General features: G+C 38.1%; 1 protein-coding gene across 8 annotated transcripts in view; it reads left to right on the forward strand.

Moving 5' to 3' along the window:
- TENM3 (teneurin transmembrane protein 3) overlaps positions 1-13,525 on the forward strand; it is a 608,889-nt gene that overhangs the window by 423,395 nt on the left and 171,969 nt on the right. For all 8 annotated transcript variants that reach the window (XM_057537184.1, XM_057537189.1, XM_057537185.1 and 5 more), the window contains one exon: positions 7,344-7,581. In XM_057537184.1, the coding sequence (XP_057393167.1) occupies positions 7,344-7,581 (238 nt within the window). The remainder of the gene's footprint in view (positions 1-7,343; positions 7,582-13,525) is intronic.

Genomic DNA, 13,525 nt, shown 5'->3' on the forward strand with positions numbered 1-13,525 from the left:
AATATTACTAAGCCTTCAAAAAGAATGAAATATTGCCATTTGCAGTAACATGGATGGATTAATATGGTAATAAAATACACAACAGCAAAGTGTTTTACAGGTTTTCTTTTGGTGACCTGTTTTACGAAAGAGGTCAGTTTTGCAGAGAACTTCAGTTTTGCTTGAGACAGGTGGGAGAAGGTAAAGATACAGCCAGGAAGTAAAGTGAGAATGAATGAACTTGGTGGTAGAGGAACAAAGGCTTTAACCCCAGGATCGCTAATCCCCAGTAAACGGGTGTGGCTTCTTCTAAATGTTTGTCTAGTTCAACGCGGTCTGCGTATCTTGTAAATTCCTGGGGGGTCCAGAACCAGAGTTTATTCATACATTCAACTCGCTGTCTTCGGTATCCAAGAGTTCTCAAGCCCCAGGAAGAAGAATGCTTCTCCGGTTCTCTAGTAGTCGGTCAAGTTGAAAACGTTTCTGTTCTTCCGTGGCTCTCTTCCCTTCCCCCAGCCTCATCCCCTGTCCTTCATCTCCCTGCTCCCTCCCTCCCCCTCCCTCTCTCCAGCCCTCCTTCTTCCATCACCCATTTGTCTTCTGTTAGCCGACTCCACTCAAACTGCGAACAGTTATCTTAAAGCGGCACAGCCATCAGCCCCTAGCCTTCTATCTCCCTTCCAGAATAGAGTGTTTCTTCCCTGGGGACATTTGTAGCCAGCCCGCCAAAGCCTTAAAGGGCACATGTGCACATGTGGACATACACCCACACAAAGGTATTTGTATCTCCCAGCAGCTATTATTTTCTCTCCCCACTTTCCTGTTTGAAAGTCCCTTTCCACTGTGGCTCCCGAAGACCGCAGCCCAAGGCTGTGAACCAGAGAGAGCTGGGCTGAATTGCACCTAGCTGTCCAGAAGCTGCCTGTAGTGGCTTTTAATTAAAAAAAAAAAAAAAAATTCAAACCAGCAAATATGCCCAGTTAGGTTAAAAAAAAAAAAAAAAAGATGTTCCTTTTTGTTTTTTTCAAATTCTTGGCATGATTCTGTGGTTATAGTAGATGGGAAAAAGGCTCCGCTGAACTTCATGACTAAGAGATCAGATTCCCTCTTCTCTGGGAACTGCCAAGACAGTAGTTTATTTTTGATGCCTGTGATATTTCCGATTCTTGCTTTGTTGCCTGTGAAAGGAAAAACGTTTCCTCTTCAGAGATATTGGATCGTGTGTTCTTACTTCTTGCGGACAAGGCTCTTGAGTTACTTTGTTTTCCCTCATGATGTTCTGCCCTGAAGCTGCCTATTTCTTCCAGCTTAATAAGTTGCCTTTAGCACTTACTGTATGTCAGGACCTGTATTTTTTAGATTCCTTTAAATAAGCACTATAAAATAAATGAAGCCCAGAGAGATATGTAACTTATTCAAGGAAACACCCCATGAAAAATAAGTCTCCCGTGTTTATTGTCATTTGTCTCTGCGGCCCCTCCGCCTCACTGGTTCATACAGCAGAGTTGCTATCCAGGAAAGCGGTCAAAAGTTTCTTTTCTTCCGCCTGTGGAGCTCAGTGACTGTGCCTTCATTTGCTTGGAATTGGGTTTTATAATTTGATTAAACTGGAACCTACTGCATTGTCAAATAGCTTTTTGTGGTCTAGTAGGCGGTACACCTTACTGTGCACCTTACGATCCAGGCTCTTACCCCCAGCTGATAGGTTTAATGGGATGGCCTTCAACGATCTGTCGAAGAGCTAACTTCTTTGGTGGCAGAGAGCTGAGCAAAATGAGCGAAGTCGAGTCTATCTAATGTTTATTAATATAATGTGAATTTGAACAGATAGCTGCTATCATTTGTGTCCAGTTTATCAAATAAAAACAAGCAACTGTCAGGCTGTCATGAAAGTTACATGAGCGGTAGGCACTTGAACAAAGAAAGATAGGCTGAAAGAAACAGCACTAGTGAGTGAGGTACAGTGTATAATTTCTAGTAAGCATAGTGCCAAGAATTTAATTTTTTTAAAAAAAAGTGGGGAAGACTACGTGGAAAAAATAACCTACATCTTTTCTAAAATATCTAATTTGGAGGATTTTTAATCATAAGCTTTAAAATATAAGGAAAACATAACTATACTTGGCAAATTAGAATACATATTTTATGTATTGTTTCATATCTTATATATTTATTTCTTATATATTTTAGGTAATCTCTCCATTATTCACACATCTTAAAAGGTAGATTTTAAATATTGGAACATCTGCCATGATTCAAAAGAAATATTCAGAAAAAACCAGTTTCTGTAGTGAGTCACATGGTACCTACCTGGACGAGATGACACCCCCCTCCCAAGGTCCTGTTATTTCCTAAATATCACCAATCGTTCAGCATATTTTTAGGCGTCTTCGAAGCACAAGGCTTAGTGAAGGCACTGAAAAATCCAGAGAGCTTTAAGTAAGAGTCCCTGCCTTTCAGGATCTAAGAATTTAGTTGGGGAAATAAGGCACGTTTGCAAATTACCTTACAATTAAAGGCAATACGGATGTGTAACTGAACCACTTTGCTGTATACCTGAAACTAACACAACATTGTAAATCAACTATATTTCAGTAAAAGAAAAGAAAAGGCAACATGAGCAGGCCCCACTTTTTACTTCAACTCTCCCTTCATTGACTTCTTCACCAATAGTCATTCATTCAACAAATATTTATTGAGTATCTGTCATCGTGTGGTCCTTAGGGGTTCCAAGGTGACTCTCCATAGAGAGTCTCACAGGGGACATGAAACCTATAAAAGTAGTATAATACAGAGGGAAGAGTGAAAAGAGCCATGGAAAAGAAAGATAAAAGGGACTTCCCTGGTGAAGCAGTGGTTAAGAATTCGCCTGCCAATGCAGGGACACGGGTTCGAGCCCTGGTCCAGGAAGATCCCACACGCTGCAGAGCAACTAAGCCCGTGTGCCACAACTACTGAGCCTGTGAACCACAACTACTGAAGCCCGCGCGCCTAGAGCCTGTGCTCCGCAACAAGAGACGCCACCGCAATGAGAAGCCCACGCACCGCAACCGCAACTAGAGAAAGCCTACACACAGCAACAAAAACCCAACACAGCCAAAAATAAATAAAATAAGATAAATACATTGATTTTAAAAAAGAAAAAGAGAAGAAAGATAAAGGACTCTAAGAAGACTCAGGAGAAATAACTGATTTCTACTTGAAGAAAACAAGGGGTGTCATCATTCTTAGAGCTTGACATACACAGGGTTTGGATATAGAAAGTTGGAGGAACATGTCTTTCAAATAGAAGCCACTACACAGAAGTGGAAAGCTGTGGTGGAGATATAGTGGGTACAGCAAGCTTGACTAGAATGGGGATACATCAAGAGGTTCATGGGGGTAACGTTTGCAAAGATATCGTGAACAAGTATCACATTCACCTTTAGTTTCACTTTATGCTTTATAGGCAAAACGCCTTTGGAGTTTTCCAGGAATAAAATGACATGTTCAGAGCTATGTTTCAGGAACACTGAACTTGGTGAGGTCTGTGAGGTCTCATTGAAACTTTTTCTCAAGCCTATGCAAAGCCTGTATCAGTGGATTAGCTTAAAGCAAAGGCTACAGTTGATGTTTTGGTTGTTCTTGGGTGGATCTGCCCACCTATATTAGATTCTAAGTGCTGGTCTCCAAGTCCAAACCCTGTTCTCTGTTTCCTTGTGCCCACTTTGAACCTTGGTCATAAAACTTCCCTGGATATTCATCTGTCTTCCTATGAGGTGAAAAGAGAATGTTCTATTCTCAGTACTTTTCTTAAGCAAACTTTTTGATCTTAAGAACACTTCAAATCATGTAACTGGTCATGTTTCCCTCTTTTCCCTCTTTGCAACAAGGTAATTTAGAGCCAGATTTGTACCCTACTCTAAAAATGTGTAGAACTATATACAGCAGGCATTTTGTCCACTCACCTCATATCTGGCTTTATCTTTCCCACTTTCAGTTTTCTTTTATTCTGTCTTCCTCTCTGACTATGTTCAATTTTATTTTATCTTGTTATACTTTATAAAAGTAATCTATCTTGAATAAGTCGGTAAAAATAAATACATACGCCAGCTACTTCTCACGTCCTGTAAGCCAGAATCTCTAGAACTAGCATTGACCTCCAACCGAATCCTTGGATTATGCTTCTTTTTGTGATGGCCAGAATTTAAATTTCTGGCCATCCACCCCATCTCGCTCAGACTCTGCACTTCTTCTGTTCCATCAAATTTTAGATTGAACCTAGCTTTCATTATCTGGATTTGTTTTATTAGTAGGCCTCCTAATTAGGTAGTCAAATCAAAAGAGGTCCCAGCAGACAGAACACGGTGTGCTGAAATAACCTCAGACAACTGGAAAAAGGAAGGATGTTTGCGTGATATCTTGCACATTTTAAGTTCCTAATGAATACTTGCTAAATGAATGAGTGAATCCAGAGAAAGCAACAGCAGAAACTAATTAGTTTCAAAACCTTAAATGGAAGGTTTTAACCCACGATTTATATTTTGATTTAAGAATAAGAATCTTCCAGAAACTAACACAACATTGTAACTCAACAATACTTCAATAAAAAATAAAAAATTTTTTAAAACTAAAAAAGAATAAGAATCTTAAGTTCAACATAATGAAATATATGATGATAACAGACCTTAAATCTTTTAATGTTTCAGTAACAATCTTAATAGTTATAATGCTTTATCATTTACACAGTGCTTTCACCTGTTACTGACTTAGCAGATCCTTAGAACATAGAAGCTTGATAAATGCCTGTGGGATGAATGACTAAGTGTGTGAATAAATGAATGAATGAGTGCATTTCATTGAATCTTTAGATTGCACTAATACCTGGATGGGACAGTGGTATTGGATTATCCAAAAAGTTCGTTTGGGTTTTCATAAGATGCTATGAAAAACCCGAACAAACTTTTTGGCCAGCAATATTTCCCACCTTACAGTTGAAGAAACAGAGGCTCACTATCATGGTGACCGACAGAGTTAGGAAGTAAATTTGGTACCCTGACTTCTACGACACTGCTCTTCCCTCGACATAGTATAATATCTGATATATCGTTTATCCTATGTAACCTATCTATAATATAAAACCATTCTTTCATGGAGCTGTACTTAAAAACATGGAGTCATCTGCTGCTTTCTAGGCACAGTCTTAATACTTTTCCTTTTGAAATGTTTCTCTTCTTTCTGTCTTTGTTGTGAGGCCGACCTAGTCTAGGCCCTCGTAACTGTAGCTTATTATATGTCATCTTATAAACAGCTTCTTGAAATGTTCCTTAAAGACGTCTATAGAGATTCTAATCATATGCACTGACGCTAAGAACACCAAAGCTAAGTAGTTAAATGATTCCTGAGTAATAAATCTGACATGAAATTTTTTTTAAAGGAATTCCTTTATTTTTATTATTTATTTATTTATGGCTGTGTTGGGTCTTCGTTTCTGTGCAAGGGCTTTCTCTAGTTGTGGCAAGCGGGGACCACTCTTCATCGCGGTGCGCGGGCCTTTCACTATCGCGGCCCCTCCCGTTGCGGGGCACAGGCTCCAGACGCGCAGGCTCAGTAGTTGTGGCTCACGGGCTTAGTTGCTCCGTGGCATGTGGGATCTTCCCAGACCAGGGCTCGAACCCGTGTCCCCTGCATTGGCAGGCAGATTCTCAACCACTGCGCCACCAGGGAAGCCCATGAATTTTAAACTGTTTGTTTCTTTTACTCTCACACGATTAAAACTGTATGTGCTATTTTAACCCTGCCATGTCTTCAAAGGCTAATTTCACTTTAACTGAGAATTAGACTTCCGTAATTTTTCATGAGTACCAAAACAATGGACCAAGTAAGATTTCTATAGTTTCCAGAATGGGAATCTTCAAGAATAGTGACTGTACAAGGAAGCAACTCTGTTTCGTAGATTTAGGTGTGATCTCTGTCCCTCATTTCAAGAGTAAGAAATTATTAGTTGTTAAATGATATGATACGGATTATTAGAGACCCCTGGAAACATGGTGTTACTGATATTATATACTGTGGGAGGAGTAATTTTAATTGTTGTACCCTGTAAAGCGGTTTGATAATATGTATTCAAACTCTTACATATCACGTATCCATTTCATGCAACCAGAATTCCAATGGTAGACCGTGTTAACAGTCACTGCTGGAGTTCACACTGTAGATGAAAGATACCCCCTGTGTTTCCTGTTCTCTTTTAATATGTGCATTTATATTAATAGCATGATTTAATACATCACTTTAAAATTATATTGCACTTTGAACTGAAGTTAGTCAAAAATTGACATGTGCGCGGAACCATAATAAGTTTAGCATTAAATTAAGGAGTCATCTGTCTGTTGGCTAAAATGTAGTATTTGTGCATTCTAGCATGTCCAAAGCTAGGTAATGAGAATGAGAAGTGGGTCTCAAATGTTCCATTCATTTGCGTATTTTAACTTATGACTTATTAACTTTAGAGAATTTTTTCCTGGTTACAACCCACTGTTGTGTTTATATTTTGAACTTGCTGGATCCTTTATGATTCCGGTTTAGAACAAAATATTTGTACCACTGACATAGTGGCATGAGTCTCTCTGATCACTTATGACTTACACCAAAATGTAGTTCTACTGCATACTGTGAAATTGGAAAATCTGTTCTGCATGTGTTCTAATGGATGTAACGGTCATTAAGTATATGAGTCTTCTGACGTTGTAATCAGCTGTGATTCAGTCTGTTAAATATCCATGAAACAACATCTGCTTCACAGAGTGACCTTCTGCTAAAGAATACTTAGCGTCTATTAGTAGATCATAGTGCAGATCTGCCTTATTTGAAATGCGCTAAACTAGTCTACTGCTGTTTAGCAACTAGCTTGTAATAATTTATTGCAGTTAAATAAAGCTTAAAAAAACTCCATTAAATAATTATAGGGATTATATGCATCTCCAAAACCTTTGTGTTCTACAGAAATTACCCATTTAATTTCAGGGTTGGTTTGTTTAAAAAAGCTGAAATCTAAAGGCACATTAGGGGAGCTGTCAGATGCTATTTTCTGTAGGTGTTAATAAAACCAGATGAAAAAAAGATCTGAAACAAATTAAAACCAAAAGCAATTTTACCATCTGTGGTATATTAATTAGAACTTTGTGTATCAAGGGTAAACTTGCTCTTAGAGAATGTCACTGAACACCCGCTTAATAGAACAATATGCACATGTATTAGGTTATGGATTTACATGCAGTTTTTAATGCTAATTCATCTACAGTGGATCCCCAAGAAATTGGTAGTGTGTATAGATGCGCATGTGCACATACACGTAAATATAACGTTTCCATCTCTTTTTTCAGAGCAACCTGCAAACAACCAAGGCCAGTCCACCCTGCAGCCTCTGCCGCCGTCCCAGAAGCAGCACGTCACACAGCACCACCCATCCATCACTTCTCTCAACAGAAACTCCCTGACCAATAGAAGGAACCAGAGTCCGGCCCCGCCGGCTGCTTTGCCCGCCGAGCTGCAAACCACACCCGAGTCCGTCCAGCTGCAGGACAGCTGGGTCCTTGGCAGTAATGTACCACTGGAAAGCAGGTAAGCCTTGAAGTTGAGACTTTCAGAGTATTTGATTGTTAGGACCACACAACGTACCTGCATGGAGAATGCATGTTTGACAACAGTCAACAAACCATATTTTTTAAATATCTGAAATGGAAAGATAAACTAGTCCAACCCTTTCCTCACCAAGAGAGATTTACCATTCTTACATACTCTCTGTTTTGTCTTCTCTAGAAACAGTTCCAGATGACTGGTACTCTTTTAGTTGCTGGACCAATGAACTTTCCTATCCTTTTCACACATTTTGTCGCCTACAAGAGATGAGAATAAATGGCTTCAGTGAGACTTTTCTTTGCTACCATTTTTCTTCTTATCTCCAGATGATCAGGCATGTAGAGAAAAGGATGGAAATGTAAATGTGATTCTCAGTCCCATGATTCAGTGATTATATTGAGCATCTCCTCGGTTCCAGACATCCCTGCTTTTCATAGACTCCGTTTTGTCCATCACATCCTAAAATCGTAGTGGACCCTCACTGATGATGCTTCAGCACAAGTCAGAGGACCACCTGTTAAGGATATTTTAGTTCTTGCAATATGAGGGAGATGGGACCTTTAAGGTTCCTTCCATCATTATTTCCATTCATTTTTAGACAATTCTATTAGAAAATTCTTCGTTATGATTCCTGAAATTTCCATCCTCTGGTCATCACCATGCAGTTGAGAATCTGTAACTGTACAAAATCATTTTGCCCCATTTCTACAGCGTGGCCTGTGGACCCCTTCGCTTCCAGAAGCTTCTCCAGCTCAGCGCTCTTTCTCTGACACACACTGGTGTTCAGTGAGGTTCTTAATGACTTCTAGCACATCTCAGGCCGCACCAGAGTGTAGATCAGTAAGAGCTATTTTGAGCTAATTCATTTCATTTTCAGATATCTCCGGGTACAGAAAATCTTACCTTCTTCCTTCGGCCAGGACCTCAACAGTCAGCATCTCCTTTGTATCACGTATCACACAAGCAAAGAGTGTGGTGTCCTAACTCATGGGTCTCCTATTGGCAGCTTTGCAGCAAGTTCCTCTAACACTCCTATTGGTATTTATTTCCTTCCTGCCCTAAGGTTCCAATAGGTTCAGAGAAAAAGACTCATCACCACGTAAAGCCAGAAACCAGAGGGCTCTGGACCTCCTGGGAGGATGACCTGCCCTGTAGAGCCCCTGGCTAAAGTCAGCATTTAAATTAGCTTCTGGGTGAAGAAACGGGTCTCATGATGAATAAATTGCTTTTTTTTTTTTGCCATTAATTGCATGATCTAAGCCAATTCTGCCCTGAGGATGAGCAAGCAGGATGTCCTCACAGTTAGTTGTCAACAATAAAAATATTTCTGTCTTTTCTTTTACTCTTGACCTAAAAAGAAGTTTCCAAAGAACCCTTGTCTTTTCATCTACAGTGTCAGCCAAGAGTAGTTGGGTTTTATTATTTATTTTGTAATATTGAACAGTCTTCTGGGAAAAATTAGAAAGTGCAGGAGAAGTAGGCAAACAGCAGGTTTCTTCACTTAAAGACAAAGAATCATGTACACAGATTTTTTTCTTAGCCCAGAGCTAAATTTACTCAGTGTCATTAATTAGCACACACTGAACAATCAACACTGATGCACTATTGTCATTTGGACAGAAATTTATTGGGAAAAAAGTAATTTTCCAGTTGAGCCATCAAATTGAATATGGATAATTGCATTGTAGTTGACAGTAATTGTTTTGACAAATATTTATGAAATATGCCAAGTTAGGTCATCAGAAATGTGTTTAATTTAGGGGACGTGGTAGTTAGCACAAAAGCCTCAAAAACCGGTGATAGGAAAGTTGGTATTCCTTGAAGCCATGTCTTATAGTGCAGATATTTGGAATAATTTGGGGGAAAGGTAAGTGTGTTCTTGTTATTCCTCATATTGTGCTAATGAATATTTGTTGCTGGGAAGTTAGGGAAGAAAGTAGCTCCTTAGAGTACAACCCACAGTAGCTATATGTGAAATTGTAGTTGATTTCTCTAAATTCAGACCGTATAAGAAATGACTCTCAGGGCGATTTCAAAGCCGTACCCTTTGAAATTCCATTTCAAAGCAGTACCGTTAGAGAACCATCAATGGAATTACATTTTATAGTTTTATGAATTGACATAGTAAGAAAATCTATCAGTTGATACTCTCACACACATATATAGAAAGTATAATGAATTTGAAAATTGTGCATGATGCCAAAATTTTTCAATCTGTAGTATAATTTTGTTATTTTCTCCTTTTCCAATGTTCACATCTTATAATATTACTAATCAAAAAAAATGGCATTTCAACTTGCAGGTACTCAGTGAATCAACCTAGGCAGAGGTGTGAAAATTTCACACTGTACTGACATAGTGCCACTGTGGTTTCTTTAATAGTCTCACTTGGCTGGAACTCTTGAGGTGAAGAACCGGTCTTACTTATCATTGATTTTTCCTTTTTTAGTTAAGGTTCCCTATTGAGTATGATTCTCAGTTTCAACTATATTAACAACTTTATCCAGACTTGTGTCTGCCTTTGACTATTTTTTAATCTAGTGTAGAGTTTCGTCTTTGGCAATTATTGCTGTTTATACATAGACTCATCTTACTGATTGTCACTTTTCTGAAACTGTCATTTAAAGGATGTAAGCTATAAAGATTGAAATTCAGTTCTGTGTAGATAAGAATCTCTGTTTTTTTTCTCTTTGTCTCTTCCCCTTTTCTCCTTTCAGCATATCCTGATAATAGTTGGTTACAAGTGGCATGTAATAATCCATGAAAATCTCAAGTCATTTGCACCTAAACTTGGTACAGAAGACATAAAAGATGTGTCCTGTTTCAATGTAGCTTTCCTTTTGATTTAGTAAAAAGCATGTTTTCCCACCAGCAGTTTCTTGCTTCCGTAAAAGTGTGTATGTCCTTTCTCTAATGAATTTAGCCATTGCTGCCGCTGGAGACTGTCGACGTTATTGTGTACTGTGCACTTCTACCCACTAAACAGAGTAGCTCTGGTCGCCCATCTCCAGCGAGTTTCAGATCTAGAGTCACGTCAAGATGCGAACAAACATTTGCCGTTTATAAGCATATTCTTATTATCTCATCATCTCCTAAAAGTAACAATCAGGGCCTAGACAGAACACCAGTACTTGCTTAGAACTTTTCTGAAGACTCCTTTTCTTTGAGCTCAGTATTTCTTGTCCTTTGTATAATTCATTTTTAGGGCATCTGATAGCCTATAGCTCATCCTTTGTTTATTTTATACTTCAGCTGCTTCCGTACATAATAATAGCTGCTACCAGAATATAGAGCAGCTGAAGAAAAGTGTACACTTGACTCAGGCTAGCACCACTTAAAGGTGCAGTACGGAGACGCTCATTGAGAAGCCTGACCTTCAGCAATTGTAAAGTTAATTGCCTGCAAGTTGCTCATTTATATATGTGAATTGCGTAGCTTAGTAGTTACCTATTAGATGGTAACCAAGTGGTTCATGTGTAGCTATTTAATAAAAGATTTATTAAAGTCTCGTTTACTGAAGTCTGCTTTGGCCTTGATAGTTCATTAGTGATGTTCCCATAGCTTTTTACCTTGTAGCTCAGCAATGCTTTGCTAATCATTAATGTATGAAATTGCTTATTAAATTACCTTTTTATTATTGCATTTTTAATTCAAATATCAAGATGTCTTGGGCTGCTTTAATGTGAGATCAATTGCTACATCTTTAAAAAAAAAAAAAACCTAAACAGAAGTATCATTTACTAAAGTAAGATATTCTCCTTTTTTCCCCCCTCTTTTATCTTCACTCTAAATGGTTCTAAGGAAAAGGAAAGACAATCAGGTCTGAGTCAGCCTTGCCTATTAGAAGGCAGCAACACACACGTCCTGGCCGCATAGTACCAGGGTAGAGCTTTCCCAGTTGAAAAATTGTACCTCCACCTACAAGCTGATAACCAGCTACCTTTAGCAAGGCAGTAAGTAGTAAGATCCACCATAATTGAAGATACAGCTGTAAGTAAAATATACCTGTGAAGGTAATCTACTGACTTAAGTTTACTGAGTAATGCCATATCCTTTTGTTAAAGATAGTTTGAGGAAACCCAAGGACACCTGTGGGAAAAGAGAAAATCACAAAATACAGTAAGGAGAGGTAAAACTGAAGAAGCTAAAGTTACTGAACATAAACTTCAAAATCAGATGTGGATCTAGGCTAAGAAATTCTTAATCTTTGAAAATCTCACCATCTCCATTTGTTTAAAAAAAAAAACCCAGTAAACTCATCTAAAATTACATACTAATGAATAGTAAACATCAAGGGATTCCAGATCTCTTGAAATATTTCACCTTTAATAACTTACGGTATTTGTTAAAAGGCCCATAGAGGGATATGTGTCCAGTTGTAAGAGTAATAGGAAGACAGAGGAAGCCGGATGTGTGATTCAGGAGGATTTGCTAGGAGGTGTTTACATTTAAGGCTCGTTTCAATTTGTGGCTTAAAAATTTTTGTCTCAGTGAGAGGAGGGTAATTCCAGAAGCTGCTGCAGTCCTAGCTCAGTGCCTGTGTTCTGTCGTAACCATATAATTTATCATCAAACCAGGACAATATGGGAGGGAAAGGGGACCATGAACAGTTACATTGGAACTACAGGCATAAACTCAGGCTGTTGTGGGCAAAGAGGCGTATGGCCACCCTACCAAGTGTTATTCCCCAGAGTCAAGTTACTTGGTAAGTTCCAATTATTTTATATATAAGGTAAATAATAACAGAGATCAAATGAGAGGCAGTGGAAAGGCAGCCCTTGGTTGAATACAGGTGTGACTCCTACTTTGAAATTTTCTAGTTTCTGTTGCCAACATGTAGCAAATATTTAACCCTTTGTCAACCCCTTCACAGAGAAAGCTTCTGTTGGCCCCCAAAATGTGTCACTCCTAGAAATGATACATAAAATGGTCATCTTTATTTTCTTCTCACAGTATCAAGAGAACAGGAGGGGGCATATACTGAAGTCAGCATGTTGAATGACTTTTTTTCCCCAAAAAGTTCAAATTTAATTTCTTAAATGTGAAATGTTAAAGGTAAATCATATATTAACTAAAAATGTTAAACAAAGATAAATTTTGATCCTGGTTTTACTCAAAGATCCATGTATCTCTGGCAACATTATAATTTGGTTTCTGAAACCGTTCTCTTATACTGAAAGAGTCCTCATTCTAAAATAAAGTATGAGATAAAGATTCAAAGATGATTGCTAAGTGAAAGCCAAAGCATCATTTTTAATACAAGATTGCTACTAACCAGTTGCAATGCTACAGTCTCAGTATGGTTGTTTAGCAGGCATCATGCCAGTAATTAAAATGAGAAAGTAGTCTGTGGACTGATTGTAGCTCTAAAATAAAGGTCATTCCCAGGAGTCAATATTGATATATATTCCTGAATAAAACCTAGTAGATCTAGTAGAGATATAAACACAGTTTAGCATCATGAGAAGAACATGTGCTTTGCAGTCAGACCTGATTTTTAATCGTAGATCCATCATTTAAACTAGCTATGTAGTCATCTACAAATTATTTAATTATTTAAATCTGAGGTCAATTTCCAATGCAGTAATAATACCTACTCATAATAGTGTTGTATTAAATGAAATAATGTAAACAACTCATCTGGCAGTAGGTGCTTCATAAATGTTTTTTCTAAATATGACCAAACAGTAATAATAGTAATAACAACCATTGCATAGGATAAGATAACCCAACTGGTTAACAGCCGAACGAATATCTTTTATTATTAAGTAGCTCTCTTCTCTCCAGGAATGAAGAACATATTTGTCTTAACTGGAATAATTATGTCTAATTTATCTTTATGAGTTAGGTAGTCCAAGCCTTAACCATAGTTTTACCAGAATAAAATCTCTTGGTTTTTTTTTTTTTCACTATTCCTGTCATTCAA

This window comes from Balaenoptera acutorostrata, chromosome 21 (assembly GCF_949987535.1).
Source record: "Balaenoptera acutorostrata chromosome 21, mBalAcu1.1, whole genome shotgun sequence".
NCBI classification, from domain to species: Eukaryota; Metazoa; Chordata; class Mammalia; order Artiodactyla; family Balaenopteridae; genus Balaenoptera; species Balaenoptera acutorostrata.